This window comes from Atractosteus spatula, chromosome 1 (assembly GCF_055471065.1).
Source record: "Atractosteus spatula isolate fAtrSpa1 chromosome 1, fAtrSpa1.hap1, whole genome shotgun sequence".
Taxonomy (NCBI): Eukaryota; Metazoa; Chordata; class Actinopteri; order Semionotiformes; family Lepisosteidae; genus Atractosteus; species Atractosteus spatula.
The window spans coordinates 71,374,881-71,399,121 of record NC_142706.1 but is presented as its reverse complement, the minus strand read 5'-3'; the positions used below and the strand labels follow the sequence as shown (position 1 = coordinate 71,399,121).

The following is a 24,241-nucleotide window of genomic DNA, read 5'->3' as shown; positions in this document are numbered from 1 at the left end:
CAGACAAAAAAAAAACACTGACTTTATCATCGTATTTCCGGGATGTGGACAAGGTTTCAAAACCAAAAAAAAAAAGCTACAGCGTTCAGAAAACAGAAACCGCTCTCTCCTCAGCTGTGATGGTCCGGTGTTTTTGCATAACTGAGTTTTTTTTTTCTGGGGGCCTGGTTTACACTAAGCGCGTCATCGGCCGCTCATGTTTATTGAGCACAAGGCATTGAGGAACTGGCTGCCGCTGGTTCCAGCACCAGATACAAAGCCGAGCTGGAGATAAAGAGCAACACAAAGGAAGAGCGAAGCTTTGAGAGTAGACGCTTTCTGCCGAAGAAGATAGAAGGTAGTGCCAGGTAACATGCAATTTAACGGCACCTATTCGAAATCGTTTCGCCAGTTTTGACGCTATCGCCCGTTGGCGTTTTTTTTTTCTTAGCGTAACACACCAGAAAGGATGTAAACGTTTTTGAAAATAACTGAAAACGAAGAGGTCTTGAAACTGTCAGAATACAGGGGGGGGGGAAACAAACAACAGTTTTTGAGAATACACGTATTTCGAGCTGATTCCTTTATTCCGTCTTTTTTTTTTTTACTGTGCACTCTCCCCGTGTGATTAGGTGTTGAGGTCGTAACTTAAAAAAAAAGGTACGGTGCCTGAACTTGAAAATATCAGGTTGTATTTGATCAATTTACAGAAAAGTGCTGTTATTCTATGGTCTTGGTTGGTAAGCAGCAGTGTTGGTGACATATTAATCATTTCATTTTGACAGGCCAGTCCAGCGATTCTGAAATGTAGCTGTCTTTTGCGCATCTGGTACTGTTTTTCGCTGTGCCACAGTGGCATTGTTACTGTGTAGTCCTTTACGTGGCAGCAGGGAGACAGCTGTGTGACAGGCAGAATCCGCTGACTTCCTATACCGTGAACGTGGTCAAGAGATGAAGTCAGAGAAGTTGGAGTCGACATTGATTTTTAAACAATGCGTATGCAGTTTTACGAGCAGGCAGAAAAAAAAAGTAATTTAAAATCTTTACAAATAAGGTACCCACTATTCCTACTGTACAGTACGTCAGATGTTTTAAGGGTAAGGCTTCTCTTGAAATGCCCCCGGGGCTCAACGAGAGGTTTAAACAGGATAGTTTTTAAATGACGATTTTTGTTAACAACAACAACAACAACAACAACAAAGTTTTTCCTGTGTGCTTTACAGCTGTTGTTCACAGGTCTACAGTTACAGCTACGGTTGTCGACAGGTTGTTTCCGTCTCAACTGAGTGTTGCTAAAAAGTAAAGAACGCATGAAGTTCACAGTCATTTTCATCAAGGTGTTCTTAAATGTTTCGCTGAACATCTTAAGGGTTTTAAAGGAAGAACGATTCCGTGCGATACACTATTACTCCTGTTAGGCAAACATCATTACTCTGACGAATGTAACAAACTATTTAGAGTTTAAATTACAAACGATTGGAGGCTGTTCGCTCAGTAGTGAATCGATCCAAGGATCTCATCCAGCTGTTTCTCGAAAGAAACGGGGGTATCTGCTTCAACAGCATGGCTGGGTTGCATGTGTTCTACTTCCACCGCCCTTCGTGTAAAGTCTTGCCTACTGTTTTCAGGTTTGAATGCATTTTCACATAGTTTGCATTTGCACCCTTTGGTTTGTGTCCTACTGTTCATTCTGAAGAAATCGTTTCGGCTGACTTTGTCCCGGCCTTTAAGGATTTTTAATATTTAGGTCACCTTGTAGTCTTCACTGTTCATGACCTAAGAGATTTTGTTCCTTCAGCCTGCCTGTGTAGAACATTCCCTTCAATTCCCGAAATGTGGCTGGTCGCTCTTTCTGGATGGATTGCAGAGCAGCATGAACTTTTCTGTAAGGAGGTGTCCACATTTAAAACGTGCAAAACGGTAACGTTTTAGGAGAATCACTGAAAAAATTGTCATCGCCTGTCTGCTCCTTTTATATACAGTATGACAGCAGTGTGGAGTACTGGTCAAGACTCTGGACAAGTTAAATAAATGTTTACTTCATCATAAATATGGTATTGGGGTCAGGTCCTGAGTGTGGTACTGTTGATTTACCTTTGATCAAGGTACTGCACCCGGACTGTTACAGTACATTGCCCCGATGTATAAATGGGTAATCTCCAAGGTGTTATTACAGATTCTTTTCAACTTCGACTTAAATCGTACTGTATTAACTGGTTAAATTGTACTGGTTACATAGTTTTAACATTTAGTATGAGCTTTAATTTTAACATTTGTGATGACTGCAAGTGTATGACTTTGAACTTCCAAACACCTGTACAACAGACATCTGGTATCTTGAGACTGGCAATTTCCAAGTAATTACTAAAACTTACAGTGCTTCCTGCCTTTTGTCTGTCCTTTACATTACATGTCCATCTATCCTGGAGTTTATAACGAAAGTTCAGGAGGGATGATAACAACCAAGTTAAGTCGGCCTCTGTAATTATTTTGTAATTATTATTTCTTACACCCGAAGAAGGTTCCACAGCCAAAACATTGCGGCTCTTTTCTTCTCTTTGCAGCGTAAAATAAACCTTTACTTGTTCCTTTGCATTATTTCGTAATTATTCCTGATGTCATTTCCTCACCTAAACATTATAAATACTGGACGTGATCCCCTTCTCTCCCTCACATACATCTTCTGCATCCCCCCTCCACCCCATCTCCACCTGCTACTGCCCCTTGGTCACCCCTCACTCTGCAGGGGGGTCCCAGTCTCCTCCCCTCACTCTGCAGGGGGGTCCCAGTCTCCTCGTCTTCTGGGCAGGAGGGTTAAGCCAACTTTTACTGTGACTAAAACACTTCATAAGCCTTTCTCAATACGCTTCATTCTTGGGTGTTGTTATTACTAGTAAAATAAGATAAGATCACTTTATTAGCCTTATACAATTTCTTGTATTAGTAATTCATCTTTTTGCAACTTGCTCTCCATGAGACACACAGACAGGAGAGAGAAGCTTGGAGTCAGAGCGCAGGGTCAGCCACTGTACAGCGCCCCTTGAGCAGCTGGGGTTAAGGGCCTTGCACAGGGGCCCAACGGAGTAGGATTCCTCTGCCAGCTGTGGGATACAAACCAGTAATCTTCCAGCCACAGGCGCAGATCCTTAGCCACAGAGCCACTGCACCGCCCCTATTAGTAAATAAAAAAGAAATTGCTCTGGCTTTTTGAATGCTGCTTTTGAATAAGAACGTCAAAGATGCAAGAGGAGTATTTCACTTCTTTGCCATTGTTTGTTTCCTTTCAATTCTTGCTTTAATTTTGATTATTAACATTGAGAAAATGTTTACTCTTTATTTATTCCCCTGATTTTTATATGAGGGCTGTATTTCTTCAGGCCTGCTCTTGGCCTTCCCCTTGTAGAGGGGACTAAGCACCACCTAGGATAGAGGAGCTGAATGGTCCCCTCTTGTTTGTAATCTCTTATGCACTTATGTTCAGCAGTGTTTTTATTAATGCTGCCAAGAGGTTTGGGTGACATACTAGACACAACACATGCGTGAACGTCTTAGCAGTGAGAGGCTAGGAAGAGCTTTGCAGGAAAAACAGATCTGTCTGGAATGATGGCACAAGCCACAGCATGGATTGGAGCTTGGCAGGAATCCATTTCTTTTATGTATTTTTAATAACAAGAAGTGAGTTCCCTGCTACCAGTTTGTGTTTGGACTTGTTAAAGAACTGTATTTCACAAACAAAGGTTGTGAAAAGGTCCCTGAGTCCTTTAAAGCACTTGCTTGAATCCATTTCTGAATTTACGTTCATGCTTTGTAGGTTGAATTTAAGCTTCTGTTGATGCACACTTAGTCTCCATTGAAGAGATAACTCTGTCGTGTTAAGTGACTTAACAGCGAGCAGATAATAAAGTCATTGTGTTCATAGAAGGTTTTTTTTCTTTTAAAAGATCAGGTTTACCGAAATTCTCGCTTTCACTAGAAAGGTTCAACAGTACCCTGTTTATTTAAATAATATGTCTTGCATCAAATAAAATAATCTGGATTTATTTGAGCATTGAGGAGAAGTATTTATTAATCCATTGTTAAATCTATTATGAAAAAGTTTTTCTTGTACTGAAGCCTAAACGAGTCCCTGTGCAAAGCTTTGCTCTGCTGTCCACATCTGGGGAGAAGACTCAGCTGAGCCTCAGCACACCACTTGAGAATAATGATCCCATAATAGAGGAGAGAGTAGTATTTTATTTCATACCTTTCATACAGGAGTCTTAACAGGCGGTTGTGAAAAGCTAAAAAGCACTCTCTACCATTTGGAAGGTTTGAAACTCAGCTCCTAAAATACAACGCAATCTTCTGTTACTGTAACACAACGGAGCGCTTAAATATGGGTGTGATTATAATTTTGTTTTCTTTATGATTTTGTAGGCTACGCACTTAAAGTGTTATCATTATTGAACCCTGATCTTTGTTTCAGACTTTTTTTTTATCAATTCCCACCTAGCAATAAAATTCTAAATAGCTCTCCAAAAATCAGTGTGAATTTTCTTGAAGGGTGTCCTTCCTAAATGAAAAATTGATGCTGTCTTTTTACCTAGCAGACGGTCTCTTCCTACGGTATGACTGAAATTAGGTCCTTTGCCTCTGGGGTATTTTCTCAAACAGGCATAGCTAATTAGAAATTACAATTACACCGTATAAAAGCTTTCTTCAAGTGTCGGGCAAGTATTAGAAAACAATGTGCACTGCGTATGTGGTTTGCTCCTGTTTGTAAACCTTTTTATACTGGCTCCTAGATATTGTGAATAAGGTTGAAATAGTTTCTGGAAACATTTCTCAAAATGTCTCAGAGAAGAAGAAAATGTCTATGTGGAAAAGGGGATAGGCATCAGGTGGAAATATTCACTTAGAATAAACATGAAAATGTAAAAGGGTGCCAAAGTCACTTGAATAAAAGCATTCAAAAGAAGAGATCCACGCTACCGTGTAGCACGTGGTAAGCAAATTCGATTTTTAGTCCTTGTTAATTGGTTTTAGTAAAAATTTCTACTATGATAATTCTTGAGTCTCTCCAAGACTTCATATATAATAAGTCACGTTGAAAGGAAAATTACCTTAACTAATACGAGCAAGGGCCAGAGGTTATGGGAGAGACACAAACTTTGATAATTTCATTACCTTTTTACTGACTTTTAATTTGCAATAATATAATTAAAAACGAAATGTAAAAGACGTAGCAACGTCATGTGTATTATTTTGTAATGATTGTGTTCCCTTAAAAACGGAGAACAGTACACTCAGTCAGGCTAATGAATAATAAATCTCTGTTACAAGAAGGGAAACATATTTTTATGGAAAAGAAGAAAAAAACATTTAGCTTGGAAACAGATCAATCTGTATTAAAATGAGAGCAGTTATATAAGGATATTGGCTATGAGGAAAAACAGCGGCCTGTGGGATACACAGTGATTCTTGTATAATAATTATTATATTCTTGTTCTACAATTAAAATGTTAACTTTGAAGGTTACAGTGACAGTTCTTTAGAAGTCATTTGTGGGTCAGAAGTATTTTTATTTTAAAGAGCTATAGAGTCTTCATATTATGATAACTGGCTTCTTGGAGCTTTAGGTTCTGGAATATGTGGTCTGTGTTGTTGTGGTAAAGAGAGAGATTCTATTTTTGGCAAAGGTGAGTCATATGGAAGTGTGGCCGGGCTGGGGCGTTAGTTAAATATGCTTATTTCCTTTTCATTATACGTGCAGAATGAAGGGTTCTTAACATCTGTTGGCAGGTTAAGTTTTGTCTTTGAACTCTGGTAATCAAATGGAACAATCAGTGGTGCACAATCCCTGTTAGTAAGAGATACGCATCTGAAACTGCCCAAGGCTATTTAAAAAAATCAGACACACTTTCAGATTTTTCAAGAAAGTTGGATGCCTTCTGCATCTGCTTGTCACATACTGTAGGCTTTTTCGTCCTGTTTCCAAAAGTACCTTTTATATAATTTTTTTAATTTGCCTTTCTTTAGATATACAGTGATGAGGTGGTCCAGTATATACTGTATGTGATTGATATCTCCAGTAATGAATCTAATTGAGCAGCGATGTGTTTGCTGTGAACTGGAATGTCCAAACTCTGGGCAAAGTGCTACATGTGTAACAGAAATACTCTTGTGCCTTTAGTGCTTTTTACATGGTCAGTAGTTTGGTTAGTTTCTCCCAGTGATGACTGGTTTTCCACATGCTTTTAGCCATATTTACTACAGTCTCTCATAAATGCTTATCTGCCATACCAAGAAAAGAAAAAAAAATGTTTGCTTTAAATGTTTAAGGTTTTTATAAAATGTAAATATACAGTACCGTATTGCAAAAACATTCAGCAAAAACAAATCTAACAGTGCTTGATCTTAAACACTCTTTCTTTATAACGCCACTTTCTAGCCAGAACAGCACAAATATTGATTAAAGAAAAGTCCTAATTCTCAGGCCATGGATTTGCTTAATTCAAAAAAAAATTATAGAGAATGCTACTGTTCTAACTTTCTCTTTTTCCATTTTATTTTGGTTGAATAGCTTTCAACATCCCCTCTGTGGAAATGTAGTAATTAGATGGATTGTTCTGTATGTGAAATATGCACATGGATTGTTTAGTCAATTGTATTTTGAAATCCCTGCGTTTTACTGTTGGACTTGTTCTTTGTTTTTTTTAAAGACTTGTTTCCTTTCATCAGAAGTGTTTTTTCTCCTCTTGGTTCTTCTAAATGCAGAGTATGTGTTTTGTGGCACCACAGTTATGATTTTCTGAGCCGTGTGCTTCAGTACCTTGAATTGTGGCTGCCAGAGTGGCGTTGTTATGTCTGCTACAGGGCATGTATTATACCATAATCCTGAAATTATCTGTAATTCGGAAAAAAATGTAATTATCCAAACATTAAATGGGAGCCTATAAGGCTCTTAGTGGTAATTTACTTTATGAAGGTTATTGAGCGTGTCTGAGAGAGACACAAAACGATAGGAACAAAATCTGAAAGAGATCATATGATGGGCTTTGTGATTTTTGATCACATACAGTAGGTATGAAAACTGTATCAATAATTGTGTAATTTCACTCATTGCCCGCAACTAAACAAATTACACATTCTCACTGTAAGATAGACTTATATAATGCAATGCCGGATATTAAAGGTAATCGATTTAAACTTTCTATATTTCCGAAGTTTAAATCGAGCGAGGCAGGATCAGTGTGTGGGCTAACAAGTAAAATGCAGAGGTTAATTCTGTGCTAAAGTTAGTTTCATCCTGGATTTAATGTCTCCTTATCACACCATACCTATGTTACAACATCTGCTGTAACCCGTTTTTCTTATTCTAGCAGGCAGTATACCTGAATGAGACCTGAGAATATGTTGATTTGTTGTACTGTACAAATAAATGTACCGTGCTGTACAGGTGTTGCGTATGTGTACTTGTAGCACTGAGATATAACTTGCGTGTGATCAGCAGTGTGGAGCAGTGGGCAAAGTTCTGTTTTTAGGAATTGCACGTTTGTGGGTTCAAACCTCAGCTTTAGCAAGATAATTCACCTGCGTTGTTCCAGTAAATACCCATGTTTAGATACTGTAGGTGCAAGTGTAAGTTGCTTTAGATAAAAACATCAGAAAAATTAAAAACTGCAGAGGTAGGTATACTCTATTGAAATTCTATGTGCTTTCTGTTTACTTCTAAAAAAACTGTTAATTTTACTTGGAACTTTAGGGTCTTCAGTTAATCTTTTTAAATCTTCTTTGCAGTAGTTCCAGTAAGTGTGCGGCCAAGCATGCAGATAGTGGGGTAATAATTATGACGTTAAAATGTAGATAAATCACGTGTATTACTGCACTAAATTCTTGAAAACACAACACTTTTTTTGGGCAGTTTTGGCATTTATTGCGTATTTAAATTGATTATCTCTGAAGTTGTTTTTGGGAATACATCCTGTGCTTCACATGAAGAGATACTTTAGTTGCTACAGTGCAAGTGATGTTTCCGAATCCATAACGTATTGATGCAGAGTCGTGTTAAAATACGGTACTAATGAAATTCAAGGCATAACTTTAGAAATATACCCAGTTGTATAAAAGGGTACCATTTTAAGTCGGTTTGACTAATAGCATTTACCAAGTTAATATGACTGATAAATGTCATATGGATAAATTTAATATCAAATGATTATTTAAAACATCTGTTCTAACAACCCTGTTCTGATTGTGTTTCTTCCCATTTAGATCCCCTAGAAGAAGAGTTTGGACGGCATGCAAAGTTGTGAAATATCTTCAGACAGCACAGATGATCCTCTTAGTAGTGGCCTACACAGAAATCGACAGCCTCGAATAGTAGTAATTGGTGCTGGTTTGGCTGGCCTTGCAGCTACTAAAACCCTCTTGGAAAACGGTTTTACAGATGTCACTGTCCTAGAGGCGTCAGATTGCATTGGAGGGAGAGTGCAAAGCGTTCAGCTCGGTAAGAGGTCTTATCGGCGTCTCTGTGTTTTTGAGTGATGCGTGTCAAACCTTTGGAGCTGTTCCTGGTTTTGTGACAAGTTTTGACTGAGGATATAGCATCGGAAGAGAGTGGTGCTTAATCTGCAGGAGTGTGCAGTAATTGTTAGGTTTCTGAACCTGTAGCTGCAAGGCTGTGGTTTCAAATCCCAGGTGAGACAGTGCGGTTGGACCCATAAGCAAACTGCACCCTTTCCAATGCATTCAGGATCTTACTGGCGATCGTTTAAATGAGTAGAATGCAAAATGAATAATGTGTATTATGTATTAAGTCTCTAGGCTTTCAATGGCAAGATCATAAATGCTGCAGTGTGGTTATGGTTCTGGACTGGTAAGTGGAAGGTTGTGGGTTCAAATCCCAGGTGAGGCACAGCAGTTGTACTTGTAAGAAAAGTACTTCATTCAGATTACTCCAGTAAAATGGCCAGCTGTATGAATGGGTGCAAATGTAAGTTGCTTTGGATAAAAGTATCAGACAACTTAGTAATACTTGGGTAATATAGGAAAGGTTACAAATGAGAGTCTGACATTGGATCCATGTTGTTTGGATTTAATATGAATCTATTAAAAAGAATTGTGTATGGAAATCATTATTATTATTATTATTTTATTATTATTATTATTATAAGTAGTAGTAGTAGTAGTAGTAGTAGAGTGTTTTTCAATGAAGGCCATTGTAATAGATTCCTAATATTTTTCCGTCAACATTGTACTGTCAGATAACTCTCAGCCTGGAGGAAAACTGATTAAAACAGGTTAATATTCTGATAAACCTCCAGGGATTGGTAATGGGAAAACCCTCTGAAGGTCTAAGTCGACGCTTTCTGCACATTATACCTCATCGATTGCTTATATGATTTTAAATCATGGCCGATTTATAAAAAATGCATGTGCAGTAACTGCAAGAACAGAGTATACAGCTGTGTTCAGATGGTGGAAGTTAATGCAGTTGTGCTGTGATTTTCACAGATGTGCAACTGAGTGAAGATTTGCCTTATAATGTAGGATCAATTCCATATCTATTTAAATGCTCAATAATTCAATAGTATGTAGGATTATAGCTGCATCTCTCTCCTTTATTGGACATATTTACCTTATCCATTTTATCCTTTATTGAAAATAAGCAGGAGCGCTGATCTGCAATTGAGTTTCTTAAAAAAAAACGGAAAAGTTTTCTGTTGTCAACTGGCAAGTTGCTTATTGTTGCCATTATCACTGAGCGGTTAGATAGGAAAGCTTGGGTTTCTTGCAGTCATTTTTGAAGATTTATCCTCCTGTATCAAGTGAGTTACAAATGTTTTTTCTAGGAGATGATTCAGATTCAGAATGAAATAATAATGAAATGATTCAGAAATCATTTAAAAAAACCTCCACATCTGAGTGTATACATGTAATGCCCTATTAATATGAAAATCATTGTGGGGTAGACATCAGGTTAAAGTCAATTACATTGCATGAATGACAAAACATAATGATCATTCTGTATTTCACTATTAATGTCATGAAGGGCCCAGTTAAATTAGAATAATACTTACAAACAAGAAAAGACCATTCTCCCCTTCTAACTCATTTTAGAGCTCAGGTTACCAATATTGTAATCTGCACTGCAAAGGTTGTGGTTTAGGTTCTGGTTAAATTAAAATAAGCAAAATGCTGATGATTCTCTCTCCAGTGCTCCTGTAACTCAAGAAGTGTTTAAGTTACAGTATTGCTCCTTGAGTTACTGTATTGCAGTGAAGTTATTGAAACAGAGTGAGTAGGGAAAGGAGTCTGAACAGTGATGGTCATGTACAAAATAGACATTGTGGTTGAGAACAGATCAACCGGTCTTTTCCGGTTTTCTGGTCTTTTGAAAAGCTTGGGTAGAGTTTTTTTAATTAAATGCTCTTTTTTTCAGCAGCAACTTCGACAGTCTGTAGTGTTTTCAAAAGCCTGTTTTAGCCGATGTACTGAAACAGAAGGGAGGATGTGTCGATGCCAAGTACAATTCTACCTTGAACTTTTGATTTTCTATTCAGTCGCCACTTGTTTGTGGTTATGCTGTAAACGGATCTTACAGAATTCTCTAATTGAGAGGTTCAAGCTGGCTGCGAGTGCTATTCATGAGCGAGGTGCGAAGACACAATTACTGTGCTAATGGAACCGGGCTCAGTAGAGCTGAGCATGTCACAGAAGTGTATGTAAATGAATCCTTGCGGGGGCAGAGCAGAGCCGCACCTGTTGGTGAGGTGACTCGGAATTCATAAGCTGGGGAGAAAAAGGAGGAGTTTAGAGAGAGAGAGATGGCCTGAGCATATTACAGAACCAAAACAGACTCTTTAAAAAGGCCAACTTTACCTGTATGTTGGATCACTAGTGTATCATAGTCTCACAGCAGAATTCTCCTGCAGCACCGGACTCAGTCTCTTTGTGAAGTGGGGTTCGCTGCTGTCAAGAGAGTGGTGCTGTGGGGCTCTGAGCCTGTGAGTGACTGTGATTGATTCCCAGCAGGGGCAGAGTGGAGCTGTACATGTCACAGTCACACAGATTGCCTCTTGGGAATTACATTTAATCTTTTCAGAATATATGCAGTTCCAAGGAGAACTATGTATTTATATAACTATGTGTGATACTGTTTTACAACTAAAGTACTGTCATTAAGAACAAGTGGATCTATGTCCAAGAGATCTGTCTGTCTTGTTCTAGTGTGAAATGACCCTAATATGACCCTAAAATTACTAAGGATCTGCGCCTGTGGCTGGATGGTTGCCAGTCCAAATCCCGCGGCCGGCAGAGGAATCCTACTCTGTTGAGCCCCTGAGGAAGGCCCTTAACCCCAACTCCTCCAGGCGTGCTGTACAATGGCAGACCCTGCGTTCTGACCCCAAGCTTCTCTCCTTGTCTGTGTGTCTGTGTCTCATGCAAAAAGATGAATTCCTAATGCAAGAAATTTTATATGGCTAATAAAGTGATCTCTATGTTTTATCTGTTTTTGTTTTTTAGTGTTGAGAATGTTGAAGAAGTCTGTTGACTCTTGCATATGTAATTGTATGATAATTTATGAGGTGTTGATAGAGCCCTTTACATGTCATTTACTGTACAAGAAGCAGCTTGTATTTAGGTAAAAGCTGTATCTCAGAATAGCTCTAGGTTTGTTTTTCTGTAAATGTGTTTTGTGATAATTAAGAATTGATTTCCTAAAATTATTTCATTCTAGGTAAAACCTTGTGGTACTGTTGTACAAGGCATGTTTTCTCTTACTTATAAAGTGCATTAATGCTGGTGAACTGGTGTTGAGATACATTGATGTCCAGCTCTTTAAATCAACAGCATTATGTGATGTTTTTTCATTGTGATGCACTGAAAATGATCAATGTAACAACTGATGGATGCAATCAGCACTGCTGTTTGCATGAGCTGTAATTGTGGTGTTTTTATGCCATTGGTAAAAGAAGAAATAAATATTGTATACTATAATTTCACATTTACTGTTTGTAATGTTTATTAAATGTCTTTCTTACATAAGAAGACAGTGCAACTTATGAAATTTCACGCTGATCAGTTCATCTGACATATTAATAGTAGTGATGAAATATCATGATTGAAGCTATTTTGTTTTTTCCTCTTTGATAGTTTGTAAAAGGTGTAAAATGTTGCTTTATGTGGAATTTCCTTCCTGCTTAAATACCAGGTAATATTTCAGTGAATGCCAACAAAACCCCTTTTAAATTGATTATCTTCTTGTTGTGCATAGTTGTTAGTTTTCGTGACTATTTTAACAGCTTTGGTTTAGTTCTTTATCTTTTTTGCTTATTCTGAAGCAACAGTTTTATTTTGTTTTGACAGTTACTTATAGCAGGAAACTGTAGCTGTGTTCAGATTCAATACAAATGTTTTCACTTAGGAGAGCGGACTTACAGTACTTATCAAAGTTTGTATAGAAATCTGGTTGCTCAATTGTGAGGCAATCTCTCTTCAGTACTCAGACACAGAGCCCTATTTTCAAAGCACTTGGGTGCTTAAATCCACATTTCTTCCCATAAGGAGTTAAGCACCAGCATGCTTTGAATATAGGGCCTTATACTCAAAGGCTGTAGGAGAAGTAAAGATTGCTATCGATGTGGAAAGATGAACTGCATTTCTTTAAATTAGAGGGTCCAGGTCAGGTGGGTTTCTTTAGTGGTTCATTCATTGGTGGTACAGCTTTCTGCATTTTCCTCCAAAGATTGGATGAATTGGTATGACCTGATGCCTCTTACTACCTTTGGTGTGCATTTTCCAAGACTACAGCAAACAGTGGCCACATACACTAGATGTTCAATCTGCTAATAGAATTGGGAAAATGTCAAGACCTTTTTATTTCTTTATTTTTCCTTGTTTAATCAGGACAAGCAACCTTGGAACTTGGAGCTACTTGGATTCATGGTGCCAATGGCAATCCAGTCTTTCATCTGGCAGAAGACAATGGCCTCCTTGAGCACACCACTGATGGGGAGCGCAGTGTGGGCCGCATCAGCCTTTACACCAAGAATGGTGTGGCTCACTACCAAACCAACAATGGCAAGAGGATCCCCAAAGACCTTGTTGAGGAATTCAGCGATTTATACAACGAGGTGGGAGTTCATTGCTGAGTCCGGAATCAGGGAGGGGGATGGGGCATGGGTTATATTGTTTGATGCTTAAAAATTCCTGTGTATGCACATCAGATTACAACCTTTTTCCTTTTGTTACAATGTCAAGAGTTCTTCTTCCCCCCTGACTTTATTTCCATGTAGCTTTGGAATTGGAGGTTTTGCAGTGGGGCATGTAAGACATTCATGCACATTGAAACAGGGTCATTTAATTGACTTTAAAGACCCAAAAGCACCAAAAGTGTCATCAATTGTGTGGTGAGACTTGGCTTGTGTGGGATGAGGAAAGGATCCTGTCGAACTCTGCAGCTCTTGTTCTGTAACTGTTGTACCATGACATGAAAAAGGTAGCTATTCAAAAAGAATTGAAAACTGCAGATGTACCTACAATCTATTCAGCTCTATATCCTGTGATATCTTGGTTTCATTTCAAAATATGAACCCACGCGGATGAAAGAGTTTGAGTGCGGTCTCTTTTTGATAAAGTAATCAGGTAAAGTAAAGGGCTGTCATCAGTATATCAGTCTTAGGGTGGTGTAGTGAAGCGGACAAGTCTATGGAATCAACACTGATTCCTGTCCCTGCTGCAGACACTGCTTTTGTACCTTGAGAGGGGTGCTTTGACCCACTTGCTCCAGTTCATTCAGCGCTGTAATGGGAAATAGCATTGCAGGGGGGTCATACCAGCGTCCCACCTAGAGGGATGGGAGAGTCAGGTGTTTATTATTGTGCTTAATGACACAGAAACCAGGACAAGCTCTGGCCTGATGAGCCATTGAGGCTTGGATGAGGAAATTATCCCTGTTGCTCTTATGGAAGGTAGCTGCGTCGGCATGCGTACTGTAGGCTGCAAAGAAACAGGTAAAGGTTTATTCCATGCTGAAAAGAAATGTAGTGCCGAAGCACAGTGTTTCGGCTGTGGCTTTTTCACTAGAAGAAGGCTTCGCAGCCAAAATGTTGCTCTTCAATTCTTCTCTTTTCAGCATGGAATAAACCTTTACTTGTTCCTTAAAAATGTAAGCCAGGTTGGTGTAAGGGAGCAGCTGGACCCGAGGTGTTGATACTGGGTCAGCCCACTAGAGGGCGGTGTAGAGAGAGCTAAATAAAGGCCTGACATTTTGATGTTTATTAGAGAAATTGACTTCAGCTGTCTGGAAACTAATGTCTATATAGAGAAACTGTCTGCAAACTGACTTCTTTACATACAACAGAGATGGTCTATTCCGGCTTCGGGGTGTGGTGAAGTTTCGTCATGAGTCGGTGCTGAAAACCACGGGTTCAGTCTCGTGGTAAGACTTTAATAATATACCATCACACCTACTGCCGCTGTGTCAGTGGCGCTAGTTTTGCATGTTAGAGAAGAATTCCTGGCCACATAGGATCAGCCAGATGGCTTAGGTTCTGATTAACAGGGGAGAAGGAAAGGCAAAAAGGTTATGGATCTAGTTCTGAGCTCCACCGTATCTGACAGGGGGTTTATGAGTGCTGGTTCTCCATTCCATGCTACTGGGTTAGGAGGATCTGCTGCAATGGGTTATTATTTTCTTGCTGGTGATCCTCAAAGCAGTTTTTATTAAGAAAACCTTTTATCGTCCACAGTGAGCTGAAGGGGTTTAATATTGTTTGATGTTACATGGGGTCGTTAGCGATATCGGTTTCAATCTGATATATGTACAGTACAAAAAAAACTTTTAGAGTGCTTCCCTTAAGAAGGTGTGTTTAAAAGCAGGATTCAATTTCAATTCAGTTCAGTTTTATTTGTATAGCGCTTCTTACAACGGACATTGTCACGAAGCAGCTTTACAGATTTCCGGGCCTGAACCCCCCAGTGAGCAAGACTAAGGCGACAGTGGCAAGGAAAGACTCCCTAGACTAAAGGAGGAAGAAACCTTGAGAGGAACTCCTCTGGCTGGAAACTGGGTTAAATTAGAATGAACACATGCGAGAGTCGTCTGTGTTCTGTCACATGGTGGGAAAAGCACAATTGTGTATGGAAATGCCGAACGGTGTTCCGAATGGTCAGTTGGTTTCCTTCAGTGGAGATTTCTCTGGAAGGGCATTGTAGAAGATCGGCTGTTGAGTTCACGACCGGTAAAAGGAGCTGGATTCTAGACCTGGGCCTCTGAACAGTCCAGCCTCAGAATGGATGGATAGAAAAGAGATAACACAGTATTAGTGAATGTCAATGAAATTAGAAATTGGTAGTTTGCATGTCTTGCTACTCCTAAGTATTTATCTGAAAGCTTGACTAAACAAATATGTGTTTAGCCTAGATTTGAACATTGAGAGTGCGTCTGAATCCCGCACATCTTTGGTGGAGGCTATTCCATAATTGGGGAGCTCTATAAGAAAATGCTTGGTTGCCAGCTGTGACTTTTTTAATTCGAGGAACAACCAGGTAACCTGCTCCTTGTGATTGAAGTGTACGAGAAGAATTATAAGGGACTAAAAGATCGCTCAAATATTGTGGGCCAAGACCATGCAGAGCTTTATAAGTGAGCAACGACAATTGATGATCTATGCGGAATTAGCCTGCCTTGTTTCTTCATGGCACAAAGTCCGCAGCGAATAGCAAGGGTGTTGGCTTAAATGAACGTCTCGGTGTAGGTTTGTTAGCAGAAAGAGGTGAAGGACTGTTTATCAAGACAGCTGTGGCTCTGTGCCGGATACCCATCCCTCCCTGTCTTGATTCAGTCGTGCGCTGCCAAGCTGGACCTGCACCAGATTCTGAGAGAAATCACACAGCTGCCATTGTCTGCTTTTCTCATTTCCTTACCCTGTGGTTATGTGCAAGAATTAATTACCCCCGACATTCCCAAGAAATCCTTCAGTGGTCTGAAAACAAACAAACACCTTTGCGTGTCTGTGTTTTATTCCGTGGCTGATTTTTTTGTTGTTGTAGTGGAAACAGTGCCAGTTCGCATGTTGTTATTTACACAGCACGTCCGAGTGTCTGTCATGGGAGAGGAACTACAGTGAGCTGCTGAGGCAGCGCAGTCAGAAGTCCGTGTTCGAAAACCGTTTTTCATGTGAGAGCAATGATGACTTGTGTGCCTAACCTGCCTCAGACCGGTTCCTCATTGAACGAAATTAAATGGATTGTAGGTTGTATTTTAGCTCTGCACTCTGGTGAGGTTTTCTAACAGCAGGGAAAAAAAATTAAAGCAACCACATTCTCATCCCTGTCACAGCTGATCCGAAATGTTTGCAGCGGCATTTGAGTTTCCCGTCTGAAACACCGGTCCTGTTGTTTTTATTTCCTACCCTGCAGGTCTACGAGCTGACTCAGGAGTTTTTCCAGAGTGGAAAACCCGTTGGTGCCGAAAGCCAGAACAGCGTTGGAATATTCACACGTGACGTGGTACGCAAGAGAATTATGGTCGATCCGGAGGACTCGGAGAGCACAAAGAAGCTTAAATTGTCCATGCTGCAGCAGTACTTAAAGGTGAGTGCAACATGCTCCTTCACAGGCTGAAGTAGCCCTCATGAGGATCCTGAAAAGGGCCTGACAAAGTGAACCCCAAGCTTCGGAGACCAGGGTGCAGCTAGTCGGCTGCTAGCCTAAACTGATCCAAGATACAGCTTGTTTCCTTTATGTGACCCTTAACAAGGTGTTTAAAGCTTAAAAAGGTGATCGCCTTTCACAAATTCTACATCAGTGATTCCTAACCCTGGTCCTGGTGATCCCCCCACACACCTGCAGATTCATTCCATCTAACCTTCATTAGATCATTGAAGCCGTACTTGATCTAAGAAGTTTATTCATTGGAATATAATAATAATAATAATAATAATTGCTTGCACTTATATAGCGCTTTTCTGGACACCCCACTCAAAAGCACTTTACAGGTAATGGGGATCCCCTCCACCACCACCAATGTGCAGCATCCACCTGGATGATGTGACGGCAGCCATAGTGCGCCAGAATGCTCACCACACATCAGCTATCAGTGGGGAGGAGAGCAGAGTAATGAAGCCAGTTCATAGAGGGGGATTATTAGGAAGCCATGATTGGTAAGGGCCAATGGGAAATTTGGCCAGGACGCCTGGGTTACACCCCTACTCTTTTCAAGAAATGCCCTGGGATTTTTAATGACCACAGAGAGTCAGGACCTCAGTTTTACGTCTCATCCGAAGGATGGCACCTGTTTACAGTATAGTGTCCCTGTCACTATATTGGGGCATTAGGACCCACGTGGACCGCAGGGTGAGCGCCCCCTGCTGGCCCCACTAACACCTCTTCCAGCAGCAACCTTAGTTTTTCCCCAGGAGGTCTCACATCCAGGTACTGACCAGGCTCACACCTGCTTAGCTTCAGTGGTTGCCAGTTGTCAGTTGCAGGGTGATATGCTGCTGGCAAATATGTGCATTGTGTTCCAATTGACAAGTTTGGGATTTCCAACATGTTTAAGAGCTGGGAACAAACCCAGGATCCAGATTGATCTTATCATTAAGTGATTGAGGGGTTTGATTGTGTAACTGAGGGCTCGACGGTAACAAAAGCCTACAGTTGTGTTCGTAACCAAGATCAGGATTGGGAACCACTGCTCTATATAATCCCTTCCATGGTGTAATATGAGCTTTGAAATAACCTTTTTTTTGTTTATACCTAGTGCTGCCTTTTTGGTTCTAGATTTAAAGGTTTATACTGTAGTTACACAAGAATATGTACATGCGCCTAAGCATCCATACACCCAAATTGTTCTGTTAATAGAGAAGCTCAAAATCAGAAAACCCTGTTTATTACAATTTCTGTTGATTTCTTTTTATTTTTGAGAACTGTAATTAGAATTGTAATTATAATTATAGTTTCAGTTATTCTGTATCTCAACAAATTCCTTAAAGGCTTAATGTACTTAACCCCCCTTACATGTAGACCAGTATTCAACAAATGTGTTCATTTGTAATTTAAGTGAAAAAGTTAATTTTTCCATGATGTAAATTTCATTTATTTATTCAATCCAACCATTGATTGTTGGTAAGTTTGGGAACAGCCACTTGTTATAGTCTTTTTACCAGCAGATAAGAGAATTCCACAAAGATATATGTCGGTACTACTTGAAAATATATATATATATGAAAATATATGAAAATCCAACTTGCCAAATATAGAACCTCAAATGTAAAGGGTAAATTCCTTTCAAATATGTTCTCTAAGGCCCGATGTAAATCCGTCCAGAAAGGCCTTATTTTAGTGTAATTACTTGCACTGCAATTACTGCAATTACTGTTACTGTTTAATACCACTCTGTTTTCTTAATAATGGTGTAAATCAACACAGAAACGGGAAAAAAAACGTTTTTGTACAATAGTAAATCTCCTTCGGGTCTCAGGCTTAGCAAAGGGAAAATGATAGCGCCTGTGTTGTAGATGTGCCTGTACTGTCCTGAAGGAATCATATCTGAAACTAACAGTTGCTTTAGTGAAGTAAGACGTGATTAATTGTACAAGTGTGGTAATGTTGAGAAGCCACAAAGAAAAGATTGCTTATTTCTGGCACTGATGGGCATTGGTTCTTTTTACTTTGCTTTATTTGTGATACACAAATCCTGCAGTAAGATAACATCTTACTGTTATCACAAAAAAGTCAGCTTTTATTTTACTAGTAGTGTATGCATTTTAAAATAAAACTTGTAAGATTAAATTGAACTCTTCTTTTACAAGTAATACAGGTTAAATTGTTGTGTTAGAGATGGTATTACTGAAAGAAGAATACAAGGATTAAAAATCGGTAATATCCTTTTTTAATTATAATAATTGCATATTTTCTTGTCGAAATCTTCTAACAAGCTTATTAGAAGTTTCCAGCTGTGACTGCACGAGCTGCCATTAAACAGGTAACACTAATTCATACAGCTGAAGACACCGTCTGTGACCACCATGGTTAATAGAATAGAGTTAATGAGCAGCTATTCATAAGAGATACAGTGAATACAGACATTGGTACCCTCATAAAAATATAATGTTATTGTTAATCTCATGCAAGAAAAGAATTAACAATACGTTGTCTGTAATGATGCATGGCTTTAATTTTCAATTTTTAACTTGCCTATAACCAATATAAGTTATTAAATTCTTTCCATTAAAGTGATTTTATCCACATATTGTAAAAATCTGGCACCTTGCTTTGTTCTCTTTGGACCTTGGAAAACAATGCGTACCAAAGTTGGAAAAAAACGCATCTTGAGCTACATTACTGCTTGTTTTTTTAATACAAATGGAAGAGCAACACCTTGGTCTAACATAAGCGCAACTAACAAATAGTAGGTTAGTAACAGATGAAGAAGTGCTTCAATACTGAAGAACATATTGTTCAGACTATGCAGAGGAAATTCTGCTTAGACCATCAGTTACGTTGAGGGAGTTTTCTTGTGTTGCTCAAGCCAAATGAAAAGTGCCCCTTTTTTCTGTAGGTTTCCTATTGTAGCAGTTTGCTTTCCTGGAGGAGAGTAGGTGGAAAATTTCCCTTTTTCCACTTGAGGTCATAGAAATGAAAGGAAACGTTTCGGGCGCTCATATGCTCATTAACCACACAGTTCTGCAGTTTTCACTGAAAAATGGGAAAGTACACACGAGAGAATCACACCTGGAAATACGTGCTGTGCCAGGCAACGTCTTGTTTGAGATACACTATGTAATATAGGGTAGTAGGAAATTTAATTACGCTTTGAACTGGGAAACTGTTTTGCCTGACGTGTTAAGAAGACATTTTACTGCGCTGCCTCAAATTATCATTTAAATTTCTTTGGTGGGGTGGCGTATATTGTCATTATTTCATATCGTAAAGTTTCATGACCTTTTGAAAAAAGAAATATTTCGAGCAAAACAGGACTATCAAGATCTGTTACATCCCTCCCACACATACTGCACAGGCTGTATTAGGACAAACCCATTTATATTTTCATATGAAATGTGGAATTCCATGTAAAAATGTTTGAGGATTTTCCATGTTTTGTGCCTGTATTTTTTGCAAGTGCTTTAAAATGATCCAGTCTTTCTCTTTCTGTATTTACAAATTCACCAATCGCAGAAACTCCAGCAGACCTAACCCTCACAAATACTGAAGTTTAACTGTATTTGGCTCTGCCAAAAGACAGAAGCCACTCTGCAAGCCTGGCTCCAGTGCGTTATTGGGTTAATAACAAAAGAGCAGGCTTGACTCTTTCAGTTTTTGTATCACTTACGTTTGCCACATCAGTTCTTGTATCTAGTTTGTCTTTCCACTCCTTTTGCTGTGGCCTGAAATGGCAAAATGCCACTTAATGGGATTTGGAGAGATGTGCTTGATCAAAGAAAATAAAAGCCACAGCAGCCTCCAGGTTCTGGGAGGTGGGCATTTAAATGAAAGGTCTAAGTTCTGCTGACATTGACTCACGGCTGTTGACTTTGATGTAGATTCTGTACTTGTGTCTGCTGGAGGGCAGGATAATCAATTAAAACCATCACGACTGGACCATCATGGCATTATTTTCTACCATCGATGTTATATGTCCTCATTGAGATTATTGAGATGAGGCATGAATGCAGTGATGTTATTCAAGTGGCAAATTGCAAAGTGGCAAATTGCAGAGTAAAATGTTCGAAAGTGCAGAGCACACTCTAAAGACAAGTTATACATTAGGCTTGAAAATGAAACATGAATGGGGTGGCTTGTCTGATGTATACAGTCATTAACTCTCAGACTGATATAGTGTTTAATTGCAAGGCGTCCTACAGGAGGTATTATTTCAGATGCTTTGATTGAGTAAAAAAAATCAAATGAGGAGTTACTTGCCAGTTTAAGCATCTGAAAGTTTGGAATTATCTATTTTCTGATTTGTTTAAACAAATTTTGTCGCAGTTTTGAGAGGAATGGGTTTGATAACGATCTTTAATGTGTAAAGCACTGGTTTATTGATGCCAGTGCTGTTGGGTTAGGCTGCTTGATTTGAGCTTTATCACGTTCCCAGTGAGGACAGCTTTGGAAACCGCGTGTTTTCCTAAAGCTGCAGGAATTAATTGCTTACTTCCAAAGTGTTTTTGAGTTTCTGATGACAGAATTTAAGCACGGCCTTTGTTAGACACTGTAGCAGTAGAGTTTGCTCGTCTAAGATTTGTAAAAGAAGCTCTGTGAAATGCATGTCATAGTGAAAGTGTAATAGGAAATACAGCATCAGCTGCTGACTAGGGTATAAATATTTAAGAGAAATTTAGGGAAACAGATCAGTTTAATGTTAAATTTTTTTTTACAAGAAAATAATTTACCTGTGTCCCCTTGCTATCAAAAATCAACTAAAGGGACCAGCTGCTCAGTTAAATTTTAACTGCAAAAACTTTGTTTCCTAAGCAATAAATTGAATTGTATGAAATATCCAATTAAATTATGCTTCAGGTTAGCCTTGTTGAAGATATATAGGCCTATACATATTTTGCAAGGCACTGTTCTTTTTTAACCACTTAATTCTGATTCATGGGGCTTCCAAAATGTGAGATTTCTGCACTTTTTAGTGCACCAAAACTAGCACTAAGTTTAAAAACATTTTTAATTCAGAAGCAGAAGAAGAATGTGAATAATTGATTTATAACATAACACGTGAGTAGAGAAAAACTAGTATTCAAAAGCCAAATGTATTCTTTCTTTACAAAAGGTCTGTTTATATAGTATCAAAACTTTATTTCTTTACAGAACAACGGCCATTCAGTGGTGTAGTGAATCCAATTGTGATCTAATTACTAAAATGTTGTGCTGCAAGGCTTGTGTTTTCTGTGCATATTTCATCTGCCCTGGTGTGTTGATAATATTTGCAATATACACCAGTTTCTGTTTGATTGTCTCAGGTTCAAACTGGTTTCTCAGCAAGAAGAAACAAGACTGCATTAAGAGGAATGTAGGTGGAAGCTATGCTACTTGTTTTTTCCTAGACCAAGCCTTTGTATATTTCAGTTGCAGAATGCAGTGTGCGTGTCCTGGCTTCACATTTACCTAGTTTTTACTAGGTTTTACGTTTTATATTTTTAGTATTCAGACATTTCTGTTGCTGTTGCTTTAGTGTTATATATTATCATGAACCTCTTTGTTGTTATTTAAACAGCAAGATCTAAGGGGTAAAAACCAATAATTTTTTTCTGTCGAGTTAAGGATGCAAGACGCTTACGTTGTTTTTTAAAAGATCGACACACTGACAATAATGGGCAAAATTGATTTGAACTCTCTTCAGTATTCCAAGTGAAGAACACAGGTTGTGCTATTTTTTGGAAATGTCCCTTACTCTTTTAGAGAAGGTGTTGTGTGTTTGAAGTAATGGTCCACCGTGTATTTTATTCTTAATGTTTGTAGGAATCCTGGTTCTTCTGTAGTGTTGTTATTTAAATCCGTTATTACCAAAAAGAGTTGTAGGCGTATGGAATAAGCTGTGAGCCATGTTGTTTAAGCTGATACACTGACTTCTTTCGAGAAACAGCTGGATGAGGTCCTTGGATCATTTAACCACTAACTACTCATTGGGCCTGCTGGGCTATATGGCTTCCACTCATTTGTGACCTCTCTCATGTTCTTACAGTATGTCCCATTAATCTGCTTCTATGTTCTGTCCTCAGGTGGAAAGTTGTGAGAGCAGTTCTCCCAGCATGGACGAGGTGTCATTGAGTGAGTTTGGGGAGTGGACGGAGATCCCCGGTGCCCATTACGTCATCCCCACTGGCTTCATCAAGATCGTGGAGCTCCTGGCGCGATACATTCCCGAGCGCGTGGTGCAGCTCAACAAGCCCATCCACTGCCTGCACTGGAACCACTCTGTGCGCCAGGACATAGCCCACACGGAAGACCACAACAGCGACCACCGGGGCCCATCCGCTCAGGGCTACCCGGTGTACGTCGAGTGCGAGGACTGCGAGTTCATCCCAGCCGATCACGTCATCGTCACCGTCTCGCTGGGCGTCCTCAAGAAGAACGAGGGCCTCTTCTCCCCCAGGCTGCCGGAAGACAAGGTCATGTCCATCGAGAAGCTGGGCATCAGCACCACCGACAAGATCTTCCTGGAGTTCGCCGAGCCCTTCTGGAGCCCCGAGTGCAACAGCATCCAGTTCGTGTGGGAGGACGAAGCCCAGCTGGAGAACCTCACCTACCCAGAAGAGCTCTGGTACAAGAAAATCTGCAGCTTCGATGTCCTGTACCCGCCCGAGCGCTACGGCTACGTGCTCAGTGGCTGGATCTGCGGGGACGAGGCTCTGGTCATGGAAAGGTGCGACGATGAGACCGTGGCCGAGACCTGTACGGAGCTGCTGCGCAAATTCACAGGTCAGTACAGGTGCCTTCAAGCCTGCGGCATTAGGAGACTCGTTCTCAGAACCGTTGCGAGTTCCGTCACCTCTGTATTGACCTTGCATGTTTCCAAACTAGCTCATACCTTTCTTTCGTAACCCTTTCTCTTCTTGCTTGTGACTTTAAAGGATGATGTGATCCCAAGGGAGAAGGTCTTCTGAAAGTGGGGGATTCAAGCAAGCAGAATGAAAAATTAATGAGTTCTAAAACAGTGACTGCCATGCAAGGGCTCCATTGGTTTTTGTTTTAAACTAAAGCTTAATTAGTGCAGTCTTCATTTCCATGTTCACTGCTGCTATGGACGCACAAAAGGATTCCTCATCTCATTTTTGAAATGTTCATTGTTTTGTTATGGAGGGAGTGAGATGTAGATTATATTTTATGTTATTATATTATTGTATAGATGTGATCTATATAATAATCTTTTTAGATGGTCAGTAGTTTGATTAGTTTCTTAAAACAGGTCTTTCACGCTAGCTGCTGAACACAGAACTGCCTATAGCTCCTGCACTTTGATTTTGACATTATTATCATATAAATAAATAGACTTAGATACTCCACTCAAAGTGCTTTACAGGTAATGGTGTCTCCCCTTCACCTCCACTAATGTGAAGCCCCACCTGGAAGCCAGTTCATAGTTTGGGGGTTATTAGGAGGCTATGACTGGTAAAGGCCAGCTGGGAATTTGTCCAGGACACTGGTGTAACACTCCTAACCTTTCCGAGAAATGCCCTGGGATTTTTAATGACCATAGAGAGTCAGGACCTCGGTTTTACATCGCACCTGAAGGAAGGCGCCTTTTTTACAGTATGGTAGCCCAGTCACT

The 24,241-nt window shown here is 39.6% G+C and overlaps 1 protein-coding gene across 2 annotated transcripts in view; it reads left to right on the top strand.

The window, feature by feature from the left end:
• The first annotated feature begins 227 nt into the window (after positions 1–227).
• Positions 228–24,241, top strand: part of smox (spermine oxidase) — a 30,561-nt gene continuing 6,547 nt past the window's right edge. The window contains exons 1-5 of one of the 2 annotated variants that reach the window (XM_088918043.1): positions 228–347; positions 8,233–8,467; positions 12,871–13,097; positions 16,387–16,560; positions 22,692–23,391. In XM_088918043.1, coding sequence (XP_088774169.1) covers positions 8,260–8,467; positions 12,871–13,097; positions 16,387–16,560; positions 22,692–23,391 — 1,309 coding nt within the window. In that variant the 5' untranslated portion in view covers positions 228–347; positions 8,233–8,259. The remainder of the gene's footprint in view (positions 348–8,232; positions 8,468–12,870; positions 13,098–16,386; positions 16,561–22,691; positions 23,392–24,241) is intronic. The other variant, XM_088918044.1, reaches the window with a different exon arrangement.